This window comes from Eutrigla gurnardus, assembly GCF_963514095.1.
Source record: "Eutrigla gurnardus genome assembly, chromosome: 23".
Taxonomy (NCBI): domain Eukaryota; kingdom Metazoa; phylum Chordata; class Actinopteri; order Perciformes; family Triglidae; genus Eutrigla; species Eutrigla gurnardus.
The window spans coordinates 12,346,702-12,372,692 of NC_139934.1; the positions used below are offsets into that span (position 1 = coordinate 12,346,702).

The 25,991-nt window shown below is 42.6% G+C and overlaps 2 protein-coding genes across 5 annotated transcripts; both read right to left on the reverse strand.

Moving 5' to 3' along the window:
• LOC311009467 (leucine-rich melanocyte differentiation-associated protein) lies at window positions 1-2,472 on the reverse strand. The gene is made up of 5 exons (XM_084003658.1): window positions 2,394-2,472; window positions 1,747-1,983; window positions 1,433-1,624; window positions 1,269-1,346; window positions 1-512 (listed from the first exon to the last, which is right to left on the reverse strand). The coding sequence occupies exons 2-5, from the start codon at window positions 1,899-1,901 to the stop codon at window positions 320-322; spliced, it is 618 nt and encodes a 205-aa protein (XP_083859784.1). The 5' UTR covers window positions 1,902-1,983; window positions 2,394-2,472; the 3' UTR covers window positions 1-319.
• Window positions 2,473-3,193: 721 nt separating this feature from the next.
• Window positions 3,194-25,492, reverse strand: frem1a (Fras1 related extracellular matrix 1a). 4 transcript variants are annotated; one of them, XM_084003657.1, is made up of 37 exons: window positions 25,443-25,492; window positions 20,725-21,164; window positions 19,505-19,599; window positions 19,095-19,405; window positions 18,501-18,697; window positions 17,755-18,078; window positions 17,560-17,668; window positions 17,344-17,475; window positions 16,339-16,683; window positions 16,105-16,247; window positions 15,584-15,780; window positions 15,332-15,422; window positions 15,081-15,248; window positions 14,786-14,994; window positions 14,275-14,368; window positions 13,941-14,193; window positions 13,292-13,495; window positions 12,249-12,434; window positions 11,923-12,119; window positions 11,619-11,829; window positions 11,134-11,278; window positions 10,914-11,055; window positions 10,194-10,389; window positions 9,840-10,104; window positions 9,312-9,729; window positions 8,839-9,040; window positions 8,611-8,755; window positions 8,396-8,525; window positions 8,071-8,143; window positions 7,060-7,209; window positions 6,641-6,846; window positions 6,498-6,545; window positions 6,132-6,317; window positions 5,347-5,478; window positions 4,499-4,614; window positions 4,291-4,376; window positions 3,194-4,192 (listed from the first exon to the last, which is right to left on the reverse strand). In XM_084003657.1, the coding sequence occupies exons 2-37, from the start codon at window positions 20,965-20,967 to the stop codon at window positions 3,990-3,992; spliced, it is 6,552 nt and encodes a 2,183-aa protein (XP_083859783.1). In that variant the 5' UTR covers window positions 20,968-21,164; window positions 25,443-25,492; the 3' UTR covers window positions 3,194-3,989. The 4 variants fall into 4 exon arrangements, with proteins under 4 accessions (XP_083859783.1, XP_083859782.1, XP_083859780.1 ...); XM_084003656.1 differs by having other exon boundaries at window positions 15,332-15,425; XM_084003654.1 differs by having other exon boundaries at window positions 17,344-17,668.
• Between the last annotated feature and the right edge of the window lie 499 nt (window positions 25,493-25,991).

Sequence of the window (25,991 nt, forward strand, 5' to 3'; positions counted from 1 at the left end):
AGACGAATGGACTTTACTGAGGATCAGCCAGTTTGTCTACAATCAGATCCCATCAGAATAATGAATGAAAGGCATTGAAAATACAATAAACAATCACTGTTCAGACTCACAGAGCTTCATGTTTCATTGTCCAAATCTGTCAAGTGTGTTGAAAATGATGCACAAAACATCTGTAGAACATTTACTTTTTTAATTTGATAGTGCAGCTCTATAAAACATTGTTATTTGAATATTTAACTCCATAAACACCACGTAGTTTTAAATATGTTGAAACAAGCCGATGCAGCGCATCATAATGTCAAGCATTAAAGGTAGCAGGCTATATAATAATATTGTCTTGTGAGCGTTTTTTTCTGCAAGTGTCTGTGTGTTTCTTTGCCTCCTTCCTCTTTCTGCTGCTGTGCCGGCTCTGCTGCAGCCTGTAGGTTTTCCTGGCCTGGACTCTCTCCTTGTCCAGGACTTCAGTGTCATCCAGGATCTCCAGACCTGGGATCTGACTGATCACGTAGTCTCTGAGGAGGTGAAGGCCAAGAAAAAAAAAATCAGCTACAAACACGATACATGGCATGTTGAGGAAGTCATCACATGGAAGGTATGCTGATGTGCAGAATGTGAAACAACAGAGACATGATGCCCCACCACCTCTCCTCTCTCTGTTCTTGTTCTGTGTCTCTTTATTGTGTTTGTAGATGTTTGTTTGTAGTTCTCTTGAGTCTCTTTGTAGTTCTATTGAGTCTCTTTGTAGTTCTCTTGAGTCTCTTTCTGGCTGTTTTGCCCATTTTAATAGTCATGACTCTCTTTATATTAATGTTGTATCTCTTGTAGTATTTTTTTTTTCTTTGTAGCTGTTATGTTTCTGTTTGGTCATTTTGAGTTTCTTCTTCGTTGGTACGTGTCTCCGTAGGTCACATGTAGGTGATGACCACCATATTTGTTGTACTGTAACAGTGTTTGTGTTTTAGTGGGATGTGATAGTTAATCATACTTTTGCCTTCCTTCAACTAGATATAAAATAACACTGGACTGATTGTGCATGAATACATTTTGCTATTAGTCAGATCTCTTTTCTCCTGTTGCACTGATGAACCAGCCGGGGGCGGTAGAGTACAAGTTAAAATGTCACTTTCAATTTGCTGCAGTGGTTTGGATTTGATGGATGTTGGACATGTGAGATGAACAACGTGTTTACTTGTCTTTACAAACTTGAATTCATGCAATCAGAATATCTTTCCATAGTAACGGCGATAAACCCACCAATCGCTACTCACCTGTAGTCTTTATACTGGGCCAGACTTCCTCCATTGAAATAGCTAGGCGCTGCCTCGTTGTTCATCATACTGAGGATCCTGGATTAGAAAGCGAAATCAAAGCATAAAGAATGCGAATCATGCTTTATGCATTCATAATAAAATCAACCCAATCCCCGGCTCACTTTAAGTTGGGGAACTTTCGTCTCAGTTCCTCCACAAACACGGGCAGGTTGTTGATCTTGTTCTTGTTGATGCACACCGTGGTGACACTCGGCATGTAGGGGAACTTAATGTGGGACGTGTAGTTGTTGCAGTCCAGGATCAGCGTGCTGAGCTTCTCCAGCTGACACAGCAGAGCCGGGTTCCAATAAGGACTGGGTGAAGGACAACACGCCAAACTCACAGTGCATGTGTGTGGGACCGGTGGTAATATGGGTGTTGCATCATGTTATATAATGTACAATGTATGTGATTATGTTCATTAAGAAAAGGATACTCATCCAGCAGATTGTAACTCAGGTCCAACACCTCCAGTGTGTCTGTCTGTGTTAGAATGGTTTGATAGGGGATTTCTGTCAGGCCCTGGTAAGCAAAAGAAAGCCACTGGAAGCTGGAGGTGTGGCTGTGTTGGCCTGAGGTGTGATGATCCATGACCCCAAAGAAAAAAGCAGTGCTCCTCCTCACTTGTATTGACGATTGGGAGAGGAGTCAGATGATTAAGTCATGATCAAACCTTGAAGAAACAGCAGTCAATAGATGTTTGTTTAAAAGCCATGAATGTGATGAGTCAGAAGGTGATGAATGAAGTCATTATCAGCAAAACGCAACAAATGACACATTTACTATTTACCTACAAAGGGGGAAAACATAGTGATGATTACGGTTTCATTCATTTACAGCACAGAAGTACAGAAGATAATGAGATTATCACAGCTACTAAGGTCAGAATGACCTGGAAACGGCAGCCGCAGCCTTAAAGACCTCTTTCTTCTGAAACATATTACTATTATTCCATAGGTTTTGCAAAAAAACCCATGTTATATCATTTGCAGTACTAGTCAAGCATAACAACATAACACAAGCCATCTTATATATTTCAGGTTGTCATGCTAAGTTGAATATGAAACTAGATGCAGCACTTACCGAGCTGAAGAGCATCTGGTCCTTTTCAGTGCATGCAGACCTCTGAGAGCTGCTTACAGCTCATATAAAAGGCCCTCTTTCATGCTTGGGCTGTAGATCACATGATGGGGATAATCACATTGCTGCTGAACCTTGTGGCTCGCGAGACCCACTGGACCGGATCTTAATAACCCTGACAGTCGGATTCCCAAAAAGAAAACAACCACACCTGCTGAAATATTGTTTTACCGTATTCAATAGATGATAGACATGTTGGAGTAGATTTATACATATGATCACTTTCAGGATACATCAGATTAAAGTTCTTGAATTCTTAAAGATTCTTGTTTGAAATATTGTATAATAAGGACGATTTCTCCACATTTTAAAGCTTCCATGTCATGAAAATGGGTTTAGTTTGGGTTTAAGGATGCATTATTCCTGGCTGACAGATAGACGTCGCAGATAAGTGAGGGTTTTATCTTTGGAGACTTGCCTCAACCTGTCCAGAGGAAGTCTTTTCCGGTGTACACAACACATTTTACACCAGGAGATACTGAATCAAACTAAATGAGGCTGGAGTCGTATCCAGTATCCAAGTAGATTGCTAACTGGGCTGATTTATTTTTGCTAGCGGTTAGCTTGCTGTGACGCTGCTAACTAACGTTAATTAATGTTATGTGCACATTATAACATTAGTTCCTTTGCAACTAAGCTAATTTAACTACAAAGAAAACACTTGTATTGTTATATTGTTAGTCTCCAGCCAAGCAGACTTTTAAATTAAATTCAACACATTCTGTAAATTAACTGATTGTAAAAAATGTTACACAGATTTATTTTGATGCTTTTTGCTGTTTACAGTGCCCAATAAACATGTGAATAAACGTTAACAAAGTGGAAGCAGATGCTCTGTCCGTGGCTGGATTTTTATGGGTATTTTTTTGGCCTCCCTGCCAACACGGCCACTGTCTGTGTATTTCCATCAACCATCACCTCAAAGTTCCCATCAAGAACACACAGCAGGCTACACATGGCATTTTCATTATATTTTGCCTGTAGACATGGAAACCAATCAGTACTCCTCCACTGGAATACGGTTACGTAGTCATAATCTGATAGAAAAACAAATTAATTTAGGAATAGGCACAATATAAATCCAATAATAAATCTGAGCCTAGATTTGGTTACAGGATCCCTTAGGTAATGTTGCAGGACCTGTCGGAAATTATAAACAATATCAACAGATTTATTAAATTACATGTAGAAAAAAAAAGAGGAAGGAATTTAGAACCCTTTTCTTTGTCTGTTCTTAAATCATAAAAACAGGGGGGGGGAGAATTGAGATCAGATCTAGAAAATTGATCACTTGCCTCTCAAGACTTCCGTATGTAAGAAACACTTTCTCTGGTTAATTAGAATAAATGCAGTGTAAACAATGTCCCTTAGTGTAGCAGGTTATTTTTTATACACAATAGTTGTCACTCATTATAAATGATATGAACAGTTCCAGTTCCCTTTGATCCTTATTGTAAAGTTGTCTGGTATAGCAGCGTCCTTCTTCCTTCTGAAACAACATGATGGCTCCTGGCTGGGATTATGTAAACAATGTTGAATTCAAGTCCTTATTGAACACACAAAGCGATGACCTCGGCTCGTTTTGCAGTCCCTGATTTGCCACTTTGATCTTCTCCAAACCAGCACGCACTTTTTGCTCCCCTTTATTTTAGACCGGGGGGGCGCCTTCCTCCAGTTGGTGTAGCTGACCGGCTCACCGCCTGCCCACTCCCAGCGTCCTCGGCCGTCCCTGTCATTCAGGCCTTCAATAGCAGGAGCAAATAATGTCAGTTGTACTGTGGAAAAATATAATTAATGTTGAAACTAATTGTTGTGCAACAACTGATTCAAAGATACTCACCTATCCAAAATGGTTTTCTTCCGCTGAAGTCCCACAGCCAGTCCATGTCAACTTTAGAGAGAACGCTTGCTAGAGTGCCTTTGTATCTGAAAAAAGACGCATATAATCCTGATTAAATGGTTTTTATCCATGACAGACAGCTAATCAGAAGCATGCTTTCTATTTATCTTTAACACAGAATGTGTATCTGCTCCGTATTTAACTGTACCTCTCCCTGCAGGCCCTGTTAGCCGTGCTCCATGTGACCTTGTTCTCAGTGCCGAGGGTGTAACAGTGGCCACCATGAAAGGTCCAGCTTTGGGGACACATCTGAGCACTCACCATCTGTGATTCAGGGGGGAGTGGACAGATGTTTGGAGGTGAACGTGAATGATTCCAAATGGATTATTTCAGTGGTCTACCAACATTTTTATCAAGCAAAGAGAACCGAAAGTATCATCTACAAACATTCCATGTGGCGTTACACAAGGTTCTATCTTAGATCCTCTACTTTTCATTCAGATTATATTAACATTTACAAGCATCATTTATAAGTACAATATTGACTTTCACCGCTATGCTGACGATATCATATTCTATGAAGCTATCAATCCTGATTCAGTGTCTCGAACACTACATCTCTAAGATTAATTTATGGATGTCAGAAATATATTTTCTTCCAACCAAATTAAGACAAAACAGAGATCATAGTTATTGGTCCACAATGGCAAAGAGATAAACTTCACCATCTCAGCAAATTATGACTCAAGCAAGAAATGTGAACGTTACGATTGAGTGTGACCAAACCATTGAGCTCTATTTAAGGAACATAAGTAAAACAGTCAGTTGTCATTTTTTTTTAGTATTGGCGTTAGTCATTAAAGCCTTTTGTTTAATTTGACCTTCCTGCCTCCTTTACTGCATTTGGGTGCTGTTTTGTATTCCGTAATTGTGCCAACAGAATTGTATGATCCTTTTTAAAAATATTGCCAAGATCAGACATTTTTCTCCCAGAGACGTAAAGAAGCTACTGCATCCTTATTACAATTAGGTTCCTCTGTTGTCAAGCTGGAATACCTGATCAGTGGGTGCCCAAGGTTTCCAGGAGACACCGTTGCAGTGAAAGAGCTGATTTGTGGTCTGGTTGAAATGCAGGAGTCCCTTTAGTTCTGGCACACAGGATTTGGGTATGGAGTTATCAGCTGTAGCCTGTGGGCCACACAAAATCAAAATGAATTCAGTGTCGCATGAGAGACATACAGGAGCTGGAGGTGACTTATAATAACTTATACCTGTATGAGACATTCTCATGAATGCAATGTATGTTATCTCACAGTGTTTAACCCTAAAACACAATGAATATTACACAGAACGTTTGGAAAAAGGTGTTCCACAATGTCAATGATGCATTTGGAGATACACACTTATTTCATACAGATCAATTGAAACACACACGGCCTGATCCTGAACTCCATCAGTGTCCTTTCATTCACATTTCCACTGTTGCGTCGCTCAGCATTAACCGTGAGACCGCACTTTTTTCCATCTACTATGTCGAATCCACACATTCCTCACATTATTCCTCAGATGGTTTGGTGTCATAATCCGTAAAGCACGGTTCATTCGTTTCCTCGAGTTTGTGTTAGCAAAGTGAACAGCAATAGCCCAGTTTAGGGCAACAAGGCATGTAGATGGGACACACAGTTCAGTTGAGTTTGAGAAGATTATTACAGACTAATCAACTATTGTTAAAATCACCACCGATCTAAAGTGACCCTAAAATTATGGGACACAACAAATAACTCATGGCGTGGCCCTAAAGAAAGCATGCAAGTTTGGTGTCATGTATTATGTATACTCACATGTCCTTTAGCCGGTGGTGTTTTTAGCAGCTTTGAGCTCTTTCTTCGAGGCTCTGACTTCAACTTGGTAAGCACGGTTGCCACCTGCTGCTGTGCTCCCCTGCTCACCACACGGATGTTTGCCTTCCTGCCCTTCCTCAATGGAGAGGTGTCGTCCTCTACTTGCATCTGCATGATGCCATGGTACTGGAATCAAAGAGACAAAAGAAATGAAGACCTTTTTTTCTGGATTTAGAATGTGAAGGTCAGTTTGTAGGAAGGTTATTTTGATGCTTTGGCAACATTGTTATCAACACTTTCATGCCGTTAAGCCCAATTGAATTGGATTGAAAATAAATAAAAATGGTATCAGCTGATGCTGCTTACCGTGTAAACGATGTCTGTCCCGTTGTGAAAAACTGATGAAGGTGGAATCTGAAAGATGAAACCGTAACAGTGTATCGATACTTTTAGCTGTAACACAATGTCATTTTCTTCAGTATTTAAGACCTTTAAGAACATCTACTTACAGACTTTGGGTTGCCCATGACTTTGAGTTTCTTCTTTGGGACGTCTGCTGCCGGCCTGATGCTGTCTCCGCGGGTCCACACTACTGATTCTGTGCCGAGGGGCAGTTTTTCTAGTCGAATGGATCCATGCTGGGGGTATGTGCGAGACCGAATCTCTTTTCCCACAAGAACAGGAGCCTCCCGATCCAGATTCAGCCTGTGCTGTCCTGTAGTGTTTTAAGTTTCAACACTTATTAGTGTCTTTGGACAAATATGCGCTCCCTGGTTGTGTCTGGATACTCCCTATCCAGGGACTCACTATATAGTGGACTAGTGAGTGATTTCTAATCGGACCGGTCTCATTACAAAAAGTTAAATATTCAATCAATATTTTTATATACGCAAAATCTTAAAAATAGATGCCTGGTGTTTATTTTTACCTCTTGTCGAGTCCGTGATGGAGACTTGAGCCTTGTTGATGCTGCCGATCACTGAGCCCTCTGGGGAGACCAGCAGCACTTCAAACATCTCCACAGCCTCCTCCAGGTGATCCTGAATGATCTCAGCTTGCCAGCTCCTCTTTGACACTCCTGCATAGACAGAAACGTCGCAGCCGTATAAAGTTGAATTCATGTTATGTTTAATCACCAGTAACGTTAGCATGGTCGAAAACATGTATATATATTTTTTATTTTCAAAGTCCTCACCGGTACATTATGTAGTTAGGCTTTATTCCAACCATAGTTATGTTCACAGGGCGTGACATTGAGAAATTGCGTGTTTTTACAACTTGTGTAGTCACAAAGCATTATCTTTTTCTGCTTAATGGAATTTAAACCAGAACATTTAATCCTCTTGATTTTCTTTGTATTCTGGCCAAGAGAGCACTTTCATTATTCTTGTCACAGAGACATTAGCTCTAGTTATTTATACTCATCAGAGCTACAGAGGGCATTCTTTCTTTCTTTTCTCAATATCATGGTATTTACACCACAGGGCGTTTCTTCATTTCATTTCTGAGAACCACAGTTATAAAAATCGTTTCATTCTGAATTCAATTCCATGCATTTCAACGTCAGGGTTGACCTACAAACCACATGTACACATTACATGTATTTACAACCCATCCCTGACCATGTGTTGTCCCAAAAACCATGACAACATTTCTAAAGTATGGTCAACTGACTGAGCAAACTCCACAGCCATGAGATGTTGGATAACATCTCAACCCTCAAGCGAGTACAGAAAAAGGTCACCAAGCTTTTGATTGGAACAAAGGCCTTCTGTTCAAATGTTGTCGTCTCTGAGCGTAATATACTGCCTCTTATATCATCAGTAACCATCGCAGACTTCACAAAGCAGCTCCAAATCACAGACAGCATTCTAACCATGACGAGTAAACTTAAAATTTAAAAAGCATAGCTTTCTGTGTCAAGGGGGACCTACTGTACCTGGATCAAACTGAATGAGGGACGAGGGGCTGATGAGGAAGTCTTTTCCAGCAGTCGCCGTCACCTCCTTCACCTACGATGAAGAATGTTCTTTAATGTCAATGTTAGCTGCTCCAAAAATACAGTGGTGTTCATTTTATGATGATTATCTTACTGGACAATCATGTATGTATCACCAAACTCTAACTAGAACCAACTACACGATTAAAAAGTAAATGACATAATAAATGAAATTATGTATGAAGGAGTTCAGTGATAGCGATGGACCACGTATAAATAAAAACTGTGACCACACTGATTTAAGGTTATGAATGGACTTGCAGACCTTGACAGTAATATAGGACGACTCTGCCAGGTTTCCCTTCCGGATGATGTCCAGCGAGACCGTCCCCTGCTCCTCACACACGGAGTACTCAGGCTGAGACAGCTCCAGGGTGGACCAGCTGATCTCAAGTCTGCAAAGGCACGGTTCAAGCACAGTGACGACTAGACCGTAAATTGGAGACGTGGCAGATATCAGTGTCACCATGTGGTTCTTACATGTGAGAGGTTCCCGTGTTCCCTAGAGGGTCAGACACTGTGAACTCCAGGCTGTCTGAGAGGGACTCCCGGTCCGGGTTGATGACGTAGACGATCGTTCTCTTGTTCAGCTCCGTCTGAGAGAAGCGCTGCGGAACGAAACCACCTGCAAAAGCAGACGCAAACATTCTTATTTCCCTTCTAAGCCGAGCTGTGATTCCCATGGAGATAAAAGATGTTACCCCCGACCTGTAGTAATGTTTTCTAGGTATCCAAAGTAAGGCTGGCGAACGATGCAGAATATCAGCTCTTCTTCTCTGCTGTCGCCGTCTTGGGCCTTCAGCTCTCGTGACGACACAAAGATCCCATGGCGCCCGTCGCCAAGGGGCTCGGCTTTCCAGAGAGGAAGCAGCTTCACGACCTCAGGACACGACTTATCCAGAGGCTTGATCTGAAACGATGGATGGTTCAGGTTCACATGCTAAGGGAGTAGCTTGGACAAATTAAATGAGTGTATCCATGATGTGTTTTTCTGGCAGCGCTTTTAAAAAATGTTCTATAACTTTACGATGTTTACTGAGGTAATAAATCAAGTGAGAACTTGTTATTTGTCTGATTTTCGTCGCCCCCTGATGGAGAGAGAATGCAAGTTTAAGGCACCTCCGTCTTGGCTTCACTTCTCAGAACTGGTGGTTGCCGCCTGATATCATACGATCACCTACCTGAATAGTGAAGAACACAGGCTCTGTGTATACCCGCCCGTCCAGCAGGAAACCCCGTTTACTGCTGTCAGAAGCAGTGAAGGCGAATCTGTCGATCTGCGACGGACCCCCGCCGTGATTATAAGTCACCTCCAGCTCCTGTATGTCTCTCTGGGTGAAGTTTGAGCCGGCGGTCAGTGCGGTAGCACCTAGAAGCAGCCGGCCGTACTGCGGAGGCTGGAGGAGGACGAAGGTCAGGTCGCCGGGCGGGGTGTCGGGGTCGGACAGGACCAGGCAGTGAGGACCCAGGATGATGGAGGATCCTTGTGGAACGGAGAGGCCCTTGTTGGTGGACAGAGACGGCAGGATGCGGTCCACCATCTCCACTGCGATCTCAAAGCTTCCGTTCCGGCTGGTTTTACCGTTACTCACGACAAACCTGGCAAACACATACAGCAGACCTGTGATCACTGTATGAAATCAATTCACAAGGAAGCCAGCAATCATCTCACACATTTGAGTGTGCACAATCTACACAGGTTGACTCACTGAAAGGTCTCCGTGGGTGTGACGGCTCGGTTGTCGTGCACGTAAGCCACGAGGTTGGCTGCTACATCCATCTGGCTGAAGGTGGAGATGGCCAGGCCGGGGTGTTTGATGTACTCTATGTGACCGTGAGCGGGAGGGCTGGTGATGATATACAGGAGCTCCTCCGGCTTCTCTGTGCCGTCGGTGGCCAGCAGCACATCTGTGGTGAGAACCACCCGATCCCCACGGCTGACCTTCACCGGCTTCACAAACACAGCGATGTTCCCTGGAAGTCATTTCGCGTTAAAACAGAGACCTGATAGTACCTGGATGTTAAGTATGTCGGATGAAGAATGTAAGAGTGAACTCCAGTACCTTTTTCCAGATCTTTGACAGAGATGTGAAAGTGCTGTGGGGGTGATTGATTCTCTCCGTCCGACAAGTAGAAGACAAAGAAGTCCTGTGTTTGAGCACCGTGCACGCCCGTGTGCACGTAGCGCAGGAGGTTCATGTCCACCATCTCCTGGGTGCAGTTTCTCCCCGCTGTCAGTGACCCCCAGTCCTGACCTTCCTGTGACAGGACAACACAGTCTCACAGCAGTTTGTGGATTTCCCTTTGTGTCCTGTCACTGAGCATGACTTTCACTACATTACTTGTATTTCTACATCGCCCAGAGTTTTACTTTTGTCTACATGGACAATCAACTTTTTTAGTTCTAATTGAAACTAGTTTGAACACATATTGAGAAATGTTATGGCTCCACCTAGTGGTAAAAAACATCTTTCACTTTTCTTTGCAGAATTGAAGCTTGCTTTAGGCCTAGTGGTGCCAGAATAAGTATACCAGATTCATTATTATAGTTTTTTTAAAAGCCAAATTAGTCATTATTATGTTGTTGTTTCTATTTACTTGTTCTTGTTTACAGCAAATAACCTGCAGTACATTTGCTATAGAGCTGTTGAAGTGAATCAAGATGCCAAATGTGCTAGATCGAACAGGTCGACCTAAAACCTACACACTGGATCTTTAACACAGTTAAACTGACGGCATATATGACAATATCTAGTGTCTCTTCAAAATCTGACAGCACCGACCTTAAGCTGAAGCAGTCCTTGGGTTGGGACGTTGTCAAATAGGTACATGACCTCTGAAGACGGAGTGTCGCCATCCCGTGCAAAGAGAGCAATGCTTGAAATAAGCCTGGCTTCTCCCGGCTCCACCTCCAGTCCGTTGTTCCTGACGGGCAGCAGATGGAGACCAGGTTCAGTCACTGCGACGACTCGGTTTAACCAGGAAGTGTAGCGAGGAGCTTACCTGATGACACGCGGCTGCTCGTCATTGACTGGCAGCACTTTAACCGCCACCTGCCTTTGGAGTTGGTGACTGCCGTCAGTCAGCTGGATAGTAAAACTGTCCTCCATGTTCTCCGAGTCATCGTGCACGTACATCAGATCCATACCTGATGACCAAACACATTTATTTGACTTAGAGAAAGATGTCATAGTGACACTCATGTAACACCTGTTGCATTATGGGTAGAGCAACAGACACAGTTTGAAAAGAGAATATTATAGGTCCAGGAAGAAAACTGACAAAAGGGCCAAAAAGGTGCAATTACAATTCTGCTACTTCAGCACCACGGACAGCACTAGGGATTTATCAATACGCAGCACAGTTCGGCTACTGATCAGGGGTCAAGTTGAAGAAAACTCTGTCAGATAGAGGATTAATGAGGCAGGCAGGCTGGATGAACATATGCTGCCCCTGCACTCTCTCTGCTAACGGAGTGTGAAAAGTACCATTTGTAAGATCTGTCATTGTGAAGTCAGCCACAGGGGATGGAGGACCGGCCTCTCGTCTCTGGTGGGATGGCGTGTCACCACTGCGGGTGATGATGCTGCCGTGCTGGGGGGCTCCGATCACACTGAAGACCAGGCTGTTCCTGGGGACGTCCAGATCCATCGCATTCAAAACCGACGAGTCCAGCTGCTTCATTTCTCCTTCTCGTACCTCATCACAGAAGGACAACGATGAACGTTGGACAACATGAACAATATCTGATGAGAATGTCTCATTTTGATATTGGTCGTTGTAAAAACTTACCGTGATGTTCCGAGTCAAAAACTGTGGGAACTCATCGTTTGTGGGGTTAATAATAATGTAGAAGGGGATGTGGGCAGAGGTGTGTTTGCCATCTGATACACAGAGCATAAACTGGTCAGCTGTGGGCTCCATCCTCTGGTGTTGGGACTGTACGTAGTTCACATGACCGTCAATGATGTCTTTGTAGGAAAAGGAAGCTTCGGAAAAGGAGGTTCGACAACAAAACACATGAAAGATGCATTTAGTTTCCCCTCTCTGATGATTTGGGTAGGGTGACATTAAACGGTCAACGAATTACTGGTGATAATTTATATCATAAAGCTTACCGATGCTTATGCCTGTGTTGCTTTTCTCGAAGCCAGGACTCGGCAGGACGTTTTCAATGTAGCCAAACTGGGGTGATGAAATTAGACTGACCACCAGTTTGTCCAGAACGGTGTCAACGTCCGAGGCCTTCAAGTGAGACGCCGTTATCTGGGCAGACCCACCTTCATCCACCGTGAAGATGTCACCTACAGACAAAGACAAATCAAAACCACTTTTATAAAGATAGTATAGTAGTAGTTTAAGATTAGTATTTATATTAGCCGTGGGTCAAATACAATTATTTTAATTCCATTCTATTTCTGCACGTCAGCTTAAATAATTCTATTTTTAAAATGGTGAAATGTGCATTACTTGTTTTGGTCTCATTATGAATGATATTTTGTGTGCTGTGGCCTTTGTTTTTGTTAAGACAAAGAATGTTTCATATGAACTATTTCGTATAAAATAGCTGTAACTTTATCTTTTTTAAGTGGGCCTCAATTTGGTGTAACAGAAAAGAATAAACTACAAGGACTAACATGCTAACTAAAAGTTGCCCACTGAATTGAAGTATTAGCTTATAAAGTTCACAAGCTAACAGTCGCTTATTTACTTAAAATGAGCTTTTAATTCTGAGTCACGTTTCTGTGCATCTCTTAAGTTTGAGTCCAATTCTCACGCTCCTATTAGATCTGGTTTTGTTTCCCAAAACTACCATTAAAAAGGTTATTCAGCTAGTATTTCACTTTCTGCTCTAGCTAGCATTAGCAGCTAAATTTGTCTGCTATTTAGCTTAGAGGATAGATTTGTGGAAAGCTAGCTGTTGTATCTTTGTCCTATAAAACTCTAAGTGAATATTTCTTCCTGACAAAACAAAAAAATATATTGAACCATAATTAAGAAGTGACCATAATTAATTCACACAACAGCATACCCTAAACTTAAATTTCGATGCTAGTTCATCATACGTGCGTCACATGTGTTACCTCAATTTACGTTTTTTTGTTGGTTCAACAGAAGAATAAAGCACAGAGCTGGTTTTCTGGACACCAGAGGTAGAAACCTGTTGTTAGAGACGGCGGTTGGCTGTCGACTGGAAACACCGTGATGTGGAGGTCATACACCGGCAGACTGTGTCGTAGCTGAGTCACGTCTCCGGTCCCGCGGGGATTTCCTTCACCGCAGCACCCAGCAGAGTTTTCTGTTTCTCCGTCAGAGATAACAAAGGTGATGGTGTCATGGCGAGGAGCGAGTCCAATCTCCAGTCCTGAAACCACAAGCATAAAGGACATTTAGAGGAGTCCCTATTGTACCAGTGGTTAGACTTGTTCATACCTTCAAGGAATTTACGTTTTAGCATACATCGTAAAGGTATGTAGAGGTCCATTCAACAGGATCTTAAACAACATTATTTACTTTATGCTAAGTATACATCATAAAAGATGGATAGATAGTGAAACTTGGGATTCCTAATATGAATATGGCTACTTGAATGTGGACATAAAGTACAAATATCTATGTATTGCAGCTGCTGATATTTGACATTTTGTGAGAAGAGAGCATTTAAATCACAATGACAGAGTTGGTTTTACAGTCATTGAATATATATATATTGAACTCATACCCTTACTTTTAAATATCAATAACTGAACAACGAACAAACCTGAGTAGTAGCAGTATTAATGTTCCCAGCTATAAACCCTTGAGCCCACCTGTGTGTTTGTAGGTGATGATCCCTGCAGTGATGTCCGCCTGGATGAAGCGATCAACCACGACGGAGCTCCGTAGAACCACCCCATGATAGGGCTGCCGGGCGATCAGGAAGGCCAGGCTGCTGTTGTCGCTGTCTGCGTCGGTAGCGTAGATGTACTCAGCGGTGATGACTATTTCCTGTCCCTCTGCACAGTTGAGAACCGGTTTCAAACCGGCAACCAACACTGGGACCTCATCATTCATGGGTATCACCTGGAGATGAAATGCCACTTTAGTAAAACAATGGTAACGTTCTTTTATGAATGTAAAGCCATTAACGTTCACTTCAACGACCTTCACTTGCAGGACAAAGCTGACGGAATTGGTGCCATCTGTTGCAGTGAATTCTATGTTGTCCTCCACGGTTTCTGAGCTGTCGTGGTTGTACCTGATTCAACAAATGACACAATTCACATGTGCTGAGTGATCGAATAAACATGAATCAAAGTCAGATCATTAAAATAAAGAAATACTTTACAATACTTTCATTGATTTAATTTAGAGCAGCAGTCAAAACAACAAGCCAACATCACACACAAGTTGGAAATAACATGACCTTATTAAGTTGATATTAAGTTGAGCAACATCAGCATTTATTGGATTCCTGCTTCTGTCAACCTAACGAATGTTAGTCCAAAATTCACTTTTCCTTTAGCTCTGTTTTGGTCTCCACCAGCTCCACTACCAACTCATCAATACCAATGCACATATACCGTATATTTAGTTTGTGTTTGGTGTGAACGCAGCATCAGAGAGGACGATATTCCCACATGAAATAGGAAACAAATGAAGCAGGATGTCTGACCTAACTTTAAGGCTTTTCAGGTCTTGCACAGTGAAAGCGTGGCCTGGGTTTAGCGGGAGGCCGCCTAGCTGCAGAGCTCCATGCTGTGGTTCCCTCTGAAGCTCTACCTGCAGCACTTCCTCCAGAGAGTCCACATCTGACAGCAGCAAGTTTTCAGGGCTGAGCCAGCACTGCCCTCCTTCATCTACAGTCAGAGGGCTGCTAATCACCTGGAACAGAACATATCCACACTTACTCTATATATACGCACAAATCTACACAAAACAAATGAGAACAGTACAATTGTCTTTCCCACCTGTGGAGGCTGGTTGTCCACTGGAACCACGGTGATGTTAAAGCAGATGGCAGTGACTGTTTTCCCCAGGTGGTTGGTCACGGAGAGAACAAACCGGATGTGCTGGGGATAAGGGCCGACGTCTATCAGAGGAGGCATGTAGGCTACTTTCATGAAGTTCACTGCGTGCTGGAAACAAATGGAAAAGGAGAGGATGAGTGACTCTCACTGCATGTTTAATGTATTCCTGAAAAAATTATTAAAATAATTACCTGTGTAAAGAGCCTCAGCACTGGTGCGTCGGAGTCTTTGGTGAATTTTGGTATGCTGTCGACCAAGAACAACCTCCCAGCATCTGGACTCCTGCTAATGAAGACAACATGACAGAATTCTTAATATTTTCCCACTGTGGTGCCCAGTGTATTTTTTGAAGGTGAAATAAAATAGGAGTAGAACAAATCAAATGACCACTAAACAGTTTAATATCCGTTCTACTCCTATTCTATTGATGAGGACATACTAACCTGTGAGGACCAATGTAGAAAGGTGGAGTAGTAACCGTATACGTAAGCGCGCTGTCTGGAGATTCCTGGTCTACAAAGTGGAGTTGTTGCCGTGTTATATGGACCACATCTGTTTCTTTGATCACAAGACACCGACTGGAACCAGGAACCTCTTTCGGTGGTTGGTCTGGGACAGGCTCTATGTGAACCACCACCACCTAAACCACAAAGACACCATTAGATCCCTGTTAGAGAGTTAGCAAAGAGTATTGTTAAATCTTAAAGACTACGGATGCTTGAAAATTTGCAGTGAAGTTAAGTTGAGTGAAGTACAGCTAAATGCTAAACAAGACATTTTTAGGCAACTTTCTTGAGCATTCAACACCATGGTAGCGACCTGTCACAAGAATCTAAAGGTTATCACATAGATTTGTGATTAACTTTTGTTTAATTTTCAGCATACATTGAAAGGTCAATGAGTGAAAACCTAGGTTGATTAAAGCGCTAAATAATTATTTTAGATATGTGTTGCTGTTACCCACTTGAGGCTCTGACAGGTTGGGGGGGTCGTGGAAATCTGACAGCACCACCTCAAACGAGTCATCAAACACCTCGTTTCCGAGGTGACGATAGTAAACCATGGACTGAGACAAGTCCTTCTGCAGGAAGTGGCTGACAGGATAACCTGGATTAAAACCAACAGAACATGATTGGGTTAAAAGTTAAAGCCAACTCCATGTGTGATAAAACATGAACGTGAAATCTATCCATCTCACCGGTGAGCCCTGATGTTGGCATTTTCATAACCTCCCCCGCCTGTGGGGGGCGGGTGATGTTAAAGAGGATGTAGTCATCGCTGGAGTCCATGTCCGAAGCCTGGAGGGTGGAGCCTCTCAACAACGCCGTCTGGCCCTCAGACACCTCCAGCAGCATGTTGGTGATGAGAAACGGAGGGCTGTCGTCCTTCGGCAGGATCTTGATGGGGAACTTGTGTCGGGTCTGATGGTGGCCGTCGGTAATGCGGAAGATGACGAAGTCTTTGGTGGAGTCGCTGTCGTCATGGTGATAGCGAACCACGCCCGCTTTGATGTCATTGACAGTGAACATGAAGCCCTTTCCCCCTGGAAATTACATGAAAGAAAGATAAACATAATTCATATTAAAAAGTTGGATAGGGGTTAATATTAATAATACCATTATTATATTACTTACAAAAAACATTACAAATGAAACAACCTGCAACATCAATCTAACTATTTTGCATCATTAATATTTTATTCAACTTGAGGGTCCCGAGTAGACATCACTTAAACCTTTGTGCATCCCTTTAAATATGTTGCTAATATATCTTTTATGAGATTATACATTATTTTCTTCACTAAATTACATTTATAACTAACTTCAACCCTGATCATAATATCAACAATTAAAATTTTAACAACTTTAATTTCCAGTTTGTTTACATAACGCCACTGTTGTTTTTTTTAACTATTTTTTTAAATGATTATTTTCTGTATACTAAATACTATGGAGATACTGTATTTTTTCGCAGCCTGGGATATCTTAATGATTATTAAAAACACTGATTTTGATGCAATGTATTAAACCCTGCAGTGCTCTATCATACAGCAGAATTTAAGTATCATTCGCCGAAAGATTATTTTTTGTATGAATGTGCTCAAAACTGGTCAATCAAGGGAAGTAGTGTTGACAGTATTGACAGATAGTGTTGACAAGATGTTGATTTTGAGTGTGTCCACTGGCAGCTGTTGTGTCCGTACCTCTGACAGTGAGCCGTCCGTGTTGCAAGCCGTCCACCGTGATGATTCGAACAGCCTTCAGGTTGTCGTTATCCACAATCTGGAGCTGCTCCCACATGATTGGCCGAGACTGTCCCTCTAAGAGACTGAGGCCTATAAGACAAGTTGCCAAACGTAAACAACGTAATTGCTTCCATGTATTTAAAGAGCTTTGTGCAATGTGCGATGCTAGCATACCCATGTTCCAAGACACTCTGGGTGCATTCGTTTCTGAATTCCTTACAGACATGTGAACAGTCAGTGATGGGCTCTTCTCAAAGAAAAAATCATGAACCTCAAATTCCACCTGTATTGGAAGATAACAACGATTATTAGCAACCATTGACGACACCAAACTCATTGTTACTTCCCAAAGTCTACGAAAGGTGCTACCTCGTAGTTCCTGCGTTGAGTGTGTGAGGAGTTCGGTGGCTGATACCCAATGAGCATGTCATTGAGGTCCAGCCATGTGAAGGATGAAATGGGGCGAGTATGATCGGACAGATGGGTGATGAAGCCGTCCACGGGTGGTTTGGTGATGTTGAAAACCAAAAGCTGTTTTGGAGTTTCCTCGTCCTCAGCGTCTAGTGTAGCAGTGGAGAGCGGAGTGAGGATGAACTGGTCCACTTCCAGTATAAACATGGACATGAAGGACGGTTTGGGAGGCTGGTTGGGCATTGCACCGACTATCTGCACTGGAATCCAGGCCTGTTCCGACTACATGAAAAAAAAAAACACAATGCCCAGCACAATGCAAAAATGATGTTTTTATCCATTTTTAAACATATTTGTCTTTTAAGTTTGGAGTGTCTTATTAAAGACAAAGGCTTAAAGAAATAAAAACTTTGAGAAACTTAACTGAATATTTTAAACAAAAGAAAGAAAGGAAATAAGAAACTCTCCTAAATTTTAATTTAATGCTGAAAAGTGATATCCAATAATATGTGCAGCCATTTAATATATTTTAATGCTCAAATTCTCTAGTACTTCACAAGAGGCCAGTAGCAACTCAAAATACTGTGATAGTCCTAATTAGTACCATGGTTTGAAACATATACAGTACTTATGTAAAATCATAGTGTAGCAAGGATCACACAAATTAAAATACAAACTTTTAAGTAACAAATCAGCCAAATTACCTTATAAATGCTGCCACTCCGGATGTCTTTGAGATCCACTCGGATTGCGATGTAGTCTACGTCTGGAGATGGAGGGTCTCTGTGCTGATACCTCAGCCCCATCATAAGGAAGTCGTGACAGGGGATTTTTGTGAACTTCACAAGCTTCAGACCCTTCAGGCAGTCGTCAGATTTACACATGGCTCTGTCTTTGTTATCTGAATAATCACACGACCACAGAGAGATTTCACATTACTTTTTTTGTTTTTGTTTTTCTTATTGAGTGTCACAGGATAATGGCAGATTTCATGCTAACCCTACAGGGAGAAAGCAAACTGGTGTAGCTTAAAGCGCTAAACCAAGCCTATTCATTAGTAATGGGGTGCCACAGGGTTGTATTCTTGGTCCATTTCCAGTCTTGTAACAATATTCTGCCTAACGAGGACTTTATTCATTCTTTTGCAGATGACACAATTTTGTATGCATCTGATTCTACTCAGAAAAAGGCCTCATATTCTTCTCTTATGTCGTTGTTGTTTATTGATGGTTTTTCCCTATGGTGTTATGATATAATCCATGGATGGGGTTTTCCTTCATCAGTTGTCTCATGGTTACCTAGCTGCTGGCGTAGATGGATGAAGCTCTCTGGCTCGTCCCCTCTTATCGTAGCTTTCTCCGGCTCTCCAGTGACCAGTTGGCCGTGGGCTGGCAGGTGGGTGTCCTGGCTACTCAAATGGATGGTGCACTCCAGACTAGCCCGCCGCTCATAGCGGAAGGACACCACATTGCCATCTACAGCATCAGAGAAGCCATAGAATTCAGGAACCTCCAGGGATTTGGGTCCCAGCTTTATGATGCTGCAGTCAGGTTCTACAATGTCCACATGGAGAGAAAACACCTCCATGTATGTCTCTGTCTCTGTGAACCTGGTCAAAAAACAAAGGATGATCATACTGCCACACCAGCAAGAACAGGAAAGAAAGTGAATTACCATGTTTCCCTTTTGAAGGATATCCAGGATTTACCTGTACAGTCGAAGCTTGACAGTGTCCTCCTTTAACAATGGACAGCCGTTATGGATGTACTTTACCTCATCAGCCAGATAATGGCAATCGAAAACCTGCACAAATAAAGGGAGAAATTTGAATGATAGATGAGTCGGAAATTGTTGTTGAAGTGATAACCTAATAGTGGTTTTACTGCCTAAACCTAATGTTCGTTAAGTGGCGAAATATCATCCTAACTGACTGAAAAAAAGGCAGACATGAACAATGCTTACAATTACAATACATGAGTTTGGAAGTCGTCCTGAGCAACATTAAAAAAAACATGGAAAATTCTTGTCCATGTATACAATTCAGTATTGTACATCTCATATACTGTATTGCACCAACTCACATGAAACTAAAGTCACAAGTCATATCTGAAGATTAAATGTTGTGTGGGTCTACCAATGGCAAATATTTTTTGTCGAGCATGAAAAATGACTCGTTCTGGACATGAAACAGAGGACTGTATCTGTCAGCAGAGAGTCATTAGAGAGGAGGCGGCCTGTCAACCTGGAAAACAAAGAAAGAAGATTCCTTCCAGCTTCTTTCCCCCAAAATGCCTCTCGTTTCTTGACTGACGACTACGCTGCTCCAGCAGAGGAATATATCCCCAAGCCTGGTATATGTAGGCAACACATTCTCACTCCAATGCATCAAATAAGCTTGGTCAGCGCTCCAAAGCTTTGAACTATGAGGCTCTCCTCGATCATATACACTCGTTACATAGTGACTCTTCAAAATAAACTTCCATTTTCACAGAAAGGTAGATTTAAGCAACAAAACCACTTAGTTAGGTTTAAAAATTACTTTTGGGACTTTCATATGTGACACAAACAGTGGTCTCCTAGATAAAAGTCCTTTGTTTGTTTGACCACCTCCTCTCCCTCCAACGGGCCGTTATAGGGTGGAGGGCAGACAGTACAAGTCCTTAGCAGAGCTTCAACATGATACCTTGACTTAATGCATACAGCGGTGGTATCTTACATTTATGTAGAACCACGATCAAATCTGCTCAAACAGTGAAAACCTGAAAAGCCGGCAACGAGCTTTTGTCATCATTACCACAACCCTAATAACACAGTAGATGGTTTCCTGAATGTTGGCTGTCAAGCAGTGCGATGGACGTGTGACTTGGTTTTACTACACATGGTAAATTGACTGGAACACACTCGTTGTAGAAAGGTTTTTGCCATTACCTGAGGCATGACTTTCCCCACACGTTGAGTTATGGGCTCATTTAACACCACCTCCACCTTGCATGCGTCCTTCTGACGGGGAATATGGAACTGCAAGTCGGCGTCCTGGAGGTAGGCCGACTGACCCCGCTTCACCTTTAAACCCTTGTTGACTTTCACAAGGGACCCGTGTGATGAGCGGGTCATTCCCAACAGAAGCAGTGGAAGCACCGTCCAGGCCAGTGTTTGACCCCGTGAACCCATCACTGTCAGCGATGACAACGTCCTGCAGGGTCTTCAAGGACTCGCTCCGAACCAAAGCTTTCAGGATCACACTTCAGTTGGAGGCTCAGGTAAACCAAGACGTCTCACTCTGCAGAAGAAGCTTCATTTTCCTCCCGTTGTATGATGATGTTGAGGCGTGTGAGCTTTTACCACTTGATCACATGATCCGTCAGGAGCTGGAAAGAAGCTAAACAGGTTTCAGTGCATTTCTTATATAAAGATATAATTTCTGTAACACATCAGGTGGCCCAGAAGGAGCATTTCACAGAGCAAATTACACTTCTCACTATGTACTGCTAAATATATACAGTAACTTCCTGGATAGAGAGCAGGGAGGAGTGAATGAGTGAGTGATTTCAGACACAACACAGGGCTGCAGTTGGATAGTCTTGTTTCTAAAGTAGTATCTCAGTGGCAGCCAAGATAAGAGCTGTTTGAACTCTCTTAATGCTAAGAAAAGATGCTTCAATGCTTCTTTTCTTATCTCTTTAGCACGGGGAACACTGGTCCATCCTTTATGGATGGGAAGGAGATAGTGATGTCATGTTCTTTTAAGTTTGGAAACAATGTAATTCTCTATCAGGGGAGCGACGGATGGTTCCTTCAAGGGAAGCCCCGCCCTAAATCCCCCCTACTTTATGGTCTATTTGACGCTAAATGGACCATCATTTACTTCATGAACATCAAGCTGTATTGAAGAAGACTTGAAACTAGCGATTCAGACCATAAACTCCAGAGTCACAGTTACTATGACAACGAGGCAGACTGTAAAGTTGTTGTTTATTGTTTTTTCTCAGAAATATTTTTCTCAACCAGCTTCAGGCGCCTCCATTTGTGGACTGCGTGATTTGATGTGTGTTCAGCTTGCCAGGAAATATTCATTACAAGCAAATGTTGGCCTTTCCCCCGAGGCTAAACAGGCTCTCTGTAGTAATGACATGATGTTTCTCAATGACCTTTGACCTTTATATAAAGTCACCCCCAACATGGGCCTTTCTATTCTCAGCTGGAGCTACCACACTATTTAAAAGCACAAACATCCCATAAAAACATCTTAAAAACGTTCTGTAATATAACCTGAGGGTGCTTTAAATTGCGCCCCTTCTTTTGCAGCCCGTTTTCATTCTAATTTTCTGTTTTACTTTGGTTCTTAGCACTTAATTTATGCTTTATTCTCACTTATCAAAACAGGTTCAGCTTAAGTCATGCGAGAGCCCACCGAGGATGTGTGGTTAGGCTGTTTTGTATTTGAAAACAGACTTCGGATGTCATCCTGCCACATTCCTTCAACACTTGTCGAGGACACCTACTGCAGACCTCACACAGAAAGCACCTTATAATCAGCCTCTGCATTAGAGAACGTGTTATAGCTTGTCCCCGTGAACAATGCTTGTGTTTAAAAAGCTGGAAAGATCAGGTTCAAGGAGCTGGGTGCAAAAACAGGATTTCAAATGGTCACAACCCCCTTTTCACGTTTCAGTTTCCTATTTTCACACACGGAAATGTTGGCCTTCATTTGGAGTTGTATTTGTTTATCCACCTGGTGAATAGTCACTTTTACAGTTCTTTTATCTCCGTTTGGGTCACCACCAACTCTAGAGAAAAATATCTGTTGCTTTAGCTGCTAAACCCCTATGTTCATGTGGTAGTGGGTTTATCAGAGCTTTATAACTGAAAACAGCTGATAAGAGCCATGAACCACAATAGTCAAGTTGCTGCCAAAACAATGAGCCAAAAGAGGCTAAAACTCCTCATAGATTTGGTGGGGAACTGTCAAGTTTGGTCATATTTCTCACTTTGAGTGACCCATTTCATTTACATAAATAAATAAACTGTTTAAATTGTATTCATTTGTTTTTATTTTTTGATCTATTGTAATATTAAATCAGAGTTTAAATCTGGCCATAGATTTGTCTTGCTTTCGTTTGGCCTCGCTGTTCGTTTTTTCTGTTGTTATGTTGCTGTGTATTTGGCTTTTGCTTTGCTTTGTCTGTCAAAGCCTTTTGCAAACTCTTTTTTTTTTTAAAGGTGCTATGAAATTTAAAAAAAACAACTATTGTAAATTGTGTCCATTGTTAATATAAAGCTATGGATTATTGCAAAAAACTCTCTCCTGCACTGTGACTTTGTGATCAGGTTTATCTACTTACAGATGGCAAGCTAGCTAGCTAACTAGCAGACAGCTGGCGTTCTGCTATTCTTTCATTCTTGAACACCACACTGATTACACAAAATGAGCCGTGCAGTGAGCCGGTGAACTGTGGCAGCGTTGAGTCTAGCGCTCCCTCTGGACAAGCTATCCAGCTACTAAGCTAACTACCCAGACATCCATCTGCACTTGTGTTGTCACCATAACAACTACAACAATCTCCATTGTCTTTTGTATGAGTCAAATTACCACTGCAAACATTTTTTGACCCTTCTGCTCCTATACTTTGTATCAGCACGTTTTGCTCTTTTCCTGTTTCAATGACCCCTTGACCTCAACCCTGCAACACCGCCTGAGAGCCAGACCAAATCACTCAACATCAGTGTTGGACTTCACTCATGTTCTTGTGGCTGTAATGAGTTTTCATATTGCAATGAAATCAAACTTTCAGTCAGATTATGGGAAAATGATAAATGCTACGTTCCCTACGTGTCTACACCAGCATGCTGCATACCACGCAGCTTTGAGAGGAAACTAAAGTCCAACTGCATGCCAGAGCTGAGTGTAGACCACATTTCTAACAGATAACATCCAGTCCAGCATTGTGTCACTAATCTGTCCTGTTAAACATCTGAACGCTGGCTGATGGGAGTCCCAGTGGGAAGGCTGCAGCGGGAGGTGGGAGTGCTGGGAAAGGTCCTAATGTTAAGCTGCCTGGAGCACTCGGAGGGTCCCGGGCCTGTTTGCAGTCAATCCTTTTCCTGTTTTGGCAGAGCTTCATGTTACAGTCGCTATAGAATACAATGTCAACAAGTTGCATCCAGAGGAGCCGTCCCATTTCCTGACATGTCGGTTTCTGCGGATTTAGACCCCAAGACCACCGGATTCCCCCTCGAATTAACCTGAAGTGTTTTCTTCACGTCACTCAGGAGGAGAGCCAGCATCTGCTGAGTGTCAGAGCCGGCAGGGCTAATGACAGACTAGATTTACATTCCCCTAAGCTTGTGGTACAACATGCACTCCCACATCCAAAGACTAAACCAAACATCAGTGTTGGGCGGTATGGCACCACTCTCTCCAGCTCATTCACACCGTCTTAAAGGGGCACTCCTCAGGTTCTACACATCACGGTGATTTTAGGGTGTCCACAAAGCAATGTATTTCCTTTTATCACTTGATCCCAACAAGGAGAGAGTGTATGTTGGAAAAGACGAGAGAAAAAGCCTTGAAACCAGTGTTTTTTTTTTCTGATCCTGATAGAGTTGTGATATGTTGTCATGGAAACGCTGCGCTCCCCAGCGGGCGGCCACCAGAAAAAGACGCCTTTTGGACACAGGCCCTTCGACCTCATGAGGAGTACTCATCCTGAGAAAACAGCAGCATAAGGTCTTCTGGGGCTCAGCAGGGAGCGTTGCTAGACCACACCAGCTTTTAAAACAGACAAACTTTGCAGCCGTTATCAGTTATGTAAATGCTTCCTTGACTTGACAAACACACTACGTATTATACCTGTTAAAGATGAGTTTTCTTTGGACACAGCGTCGTTCTGAGAAATTAAGATTTGACACGTATACCAGCTGGGAGAAGCTTTCTATCTCACAGAGCGAGGATAAAATAATAATCAATGGCCATGATGGAATAACATCTCATAATATCATCCTCACTCAACAAAAACACACAGCTGGGAGGAAATGTGATGTGTCACGTAACAAGTGGCTTCGCTCCACAGCTGGGAATGCCTCTTACATCCATTCACAGCTTCTTCTTCTAATCTTAATAATGACAGGGTCCCGAGCAGCCAGCAATTTTCACAGAAAGACGAAGAGGAAGAAGAGGAGGAAGGAGAAGGCATTCTGCTGAAAGCATGAACAGATAACATTTGGCTGCCGTCCAGCAGCAAAGTCCAGAGTGTGCAACAGAAAGCCCTAAAAAGCTCCCAAATCGCTGCCAGCAGCCGGGCTGAGTGTGTGATAAATGGGTGAAAGTGCAGTTTTGTGTAGCAGGTCGCGTTACAAAGAGCATCCATGCAATTATAATAATGATTTCCCCTTTACATACACAATCCCTGAAGAGTATTTAAAACCAGATTTGATTAAATGTGAATTAAATACATTGTTGTTATTTAGGAGTGTACAGGTTTAGCATCAAATGACAAACAGAGGGAAGTGAAACAGTTCAAATCTAAGTAATTAGGAAGAAAATTACCTAAAAATATGAGAGTGAGGAAGAATAAGACATGAAAGCAAACGTGTTGAACGATAAAAGTCCCCAGCAGAGATGTCCACACATGTCGACATGTCCTTACCTGATCTGGGAACATCTGGAGCTTCGTCCTCTTCCCTACCTGTCTGCTTCTCCTCTGCTTTCAGCTGCAACTCCCTCATTGACAGACTCTTGCTCGCCCCTCAGAGACAAACTCCACCCTCCAGAGAGTGAGATGGGTAAGGAGGGGGGGGAGACGGAGGGAGGGACAGAGGCTGAGGACGCCTTCCTCCTCGCGTTGCTGCCGTGGGATCAGTTATCAGAGCGGAAAAACCTAAAGACAAACACGGGGCTCTGAGATCAAAGTGCCTGGTGGTTTAAGGAGCAGCTTTGTCATTACTGAGCAGAAAGGGGCAAAGATAAAAGGCTTAGCGGCGCGCTAATGTACGGAAAACACCAAGGGAGAGAAAATGTACTGTAGGCCACCCCTGTGAAAGATACAGAGCCGGCAAAGCAGCGGTGTCAATGTGAGAAAACAAGGATCAGACATGAAACACATGCAAAGATTTAGAGGAATCAAATCTAAATCCTGGTCTCCAGCTTCAGCTTTAACAGTGGTTTCTCTGTGTAGCCAAACAACCGCCATTCTGTA

Excerpts from the sequence above, each read along its gene's own strand:
- LOC311009467 (XM_084003658.1), bottom strand. The coding sequence starts at position 1,901 with ATGGATCATCACACCTCAGGCCAACACAGCCACACCTCCAGCTTCCAG. Across the intron at positions 1,625-1,746 it reads AGTTACAATCTGCTGGATGA|TCCTTATTGGAACCCGGCTC; the intron begins GTATCCTTTTCT and ends TCCTTCACCCAG. Across the intron at positions 513-1,268 it reads GCCCAGTATAAAGACTACAG|AGACTACGTGATCAGTCAGA; the intron begins GTGAGTAGCGAT and ends TCACCTCCTCAG.
- frem1a (XM_084003654.1), bottom strand. The coding sequence starts at position 20,967 with ATGGGTTCACGGGGTCAAACACTGGCCTGGACGGTGCTTCCACTGCTT. Across the intron at positions 19,600-20,724 it reads TGGGGAAAGTCATGCCTCAG|GTTTTCGATTGCCATTATCT; the intron begins GTAATGGCAAAA and ends TTATTTGTGCAG. Across the intron at positions 6,847-7,059 it reads CATCACGGACTCGACAAGAG|GACAGCACAGGCTGAATCTG; the intron begins GTAAAAATAAAC and ends AAAACACTACAG.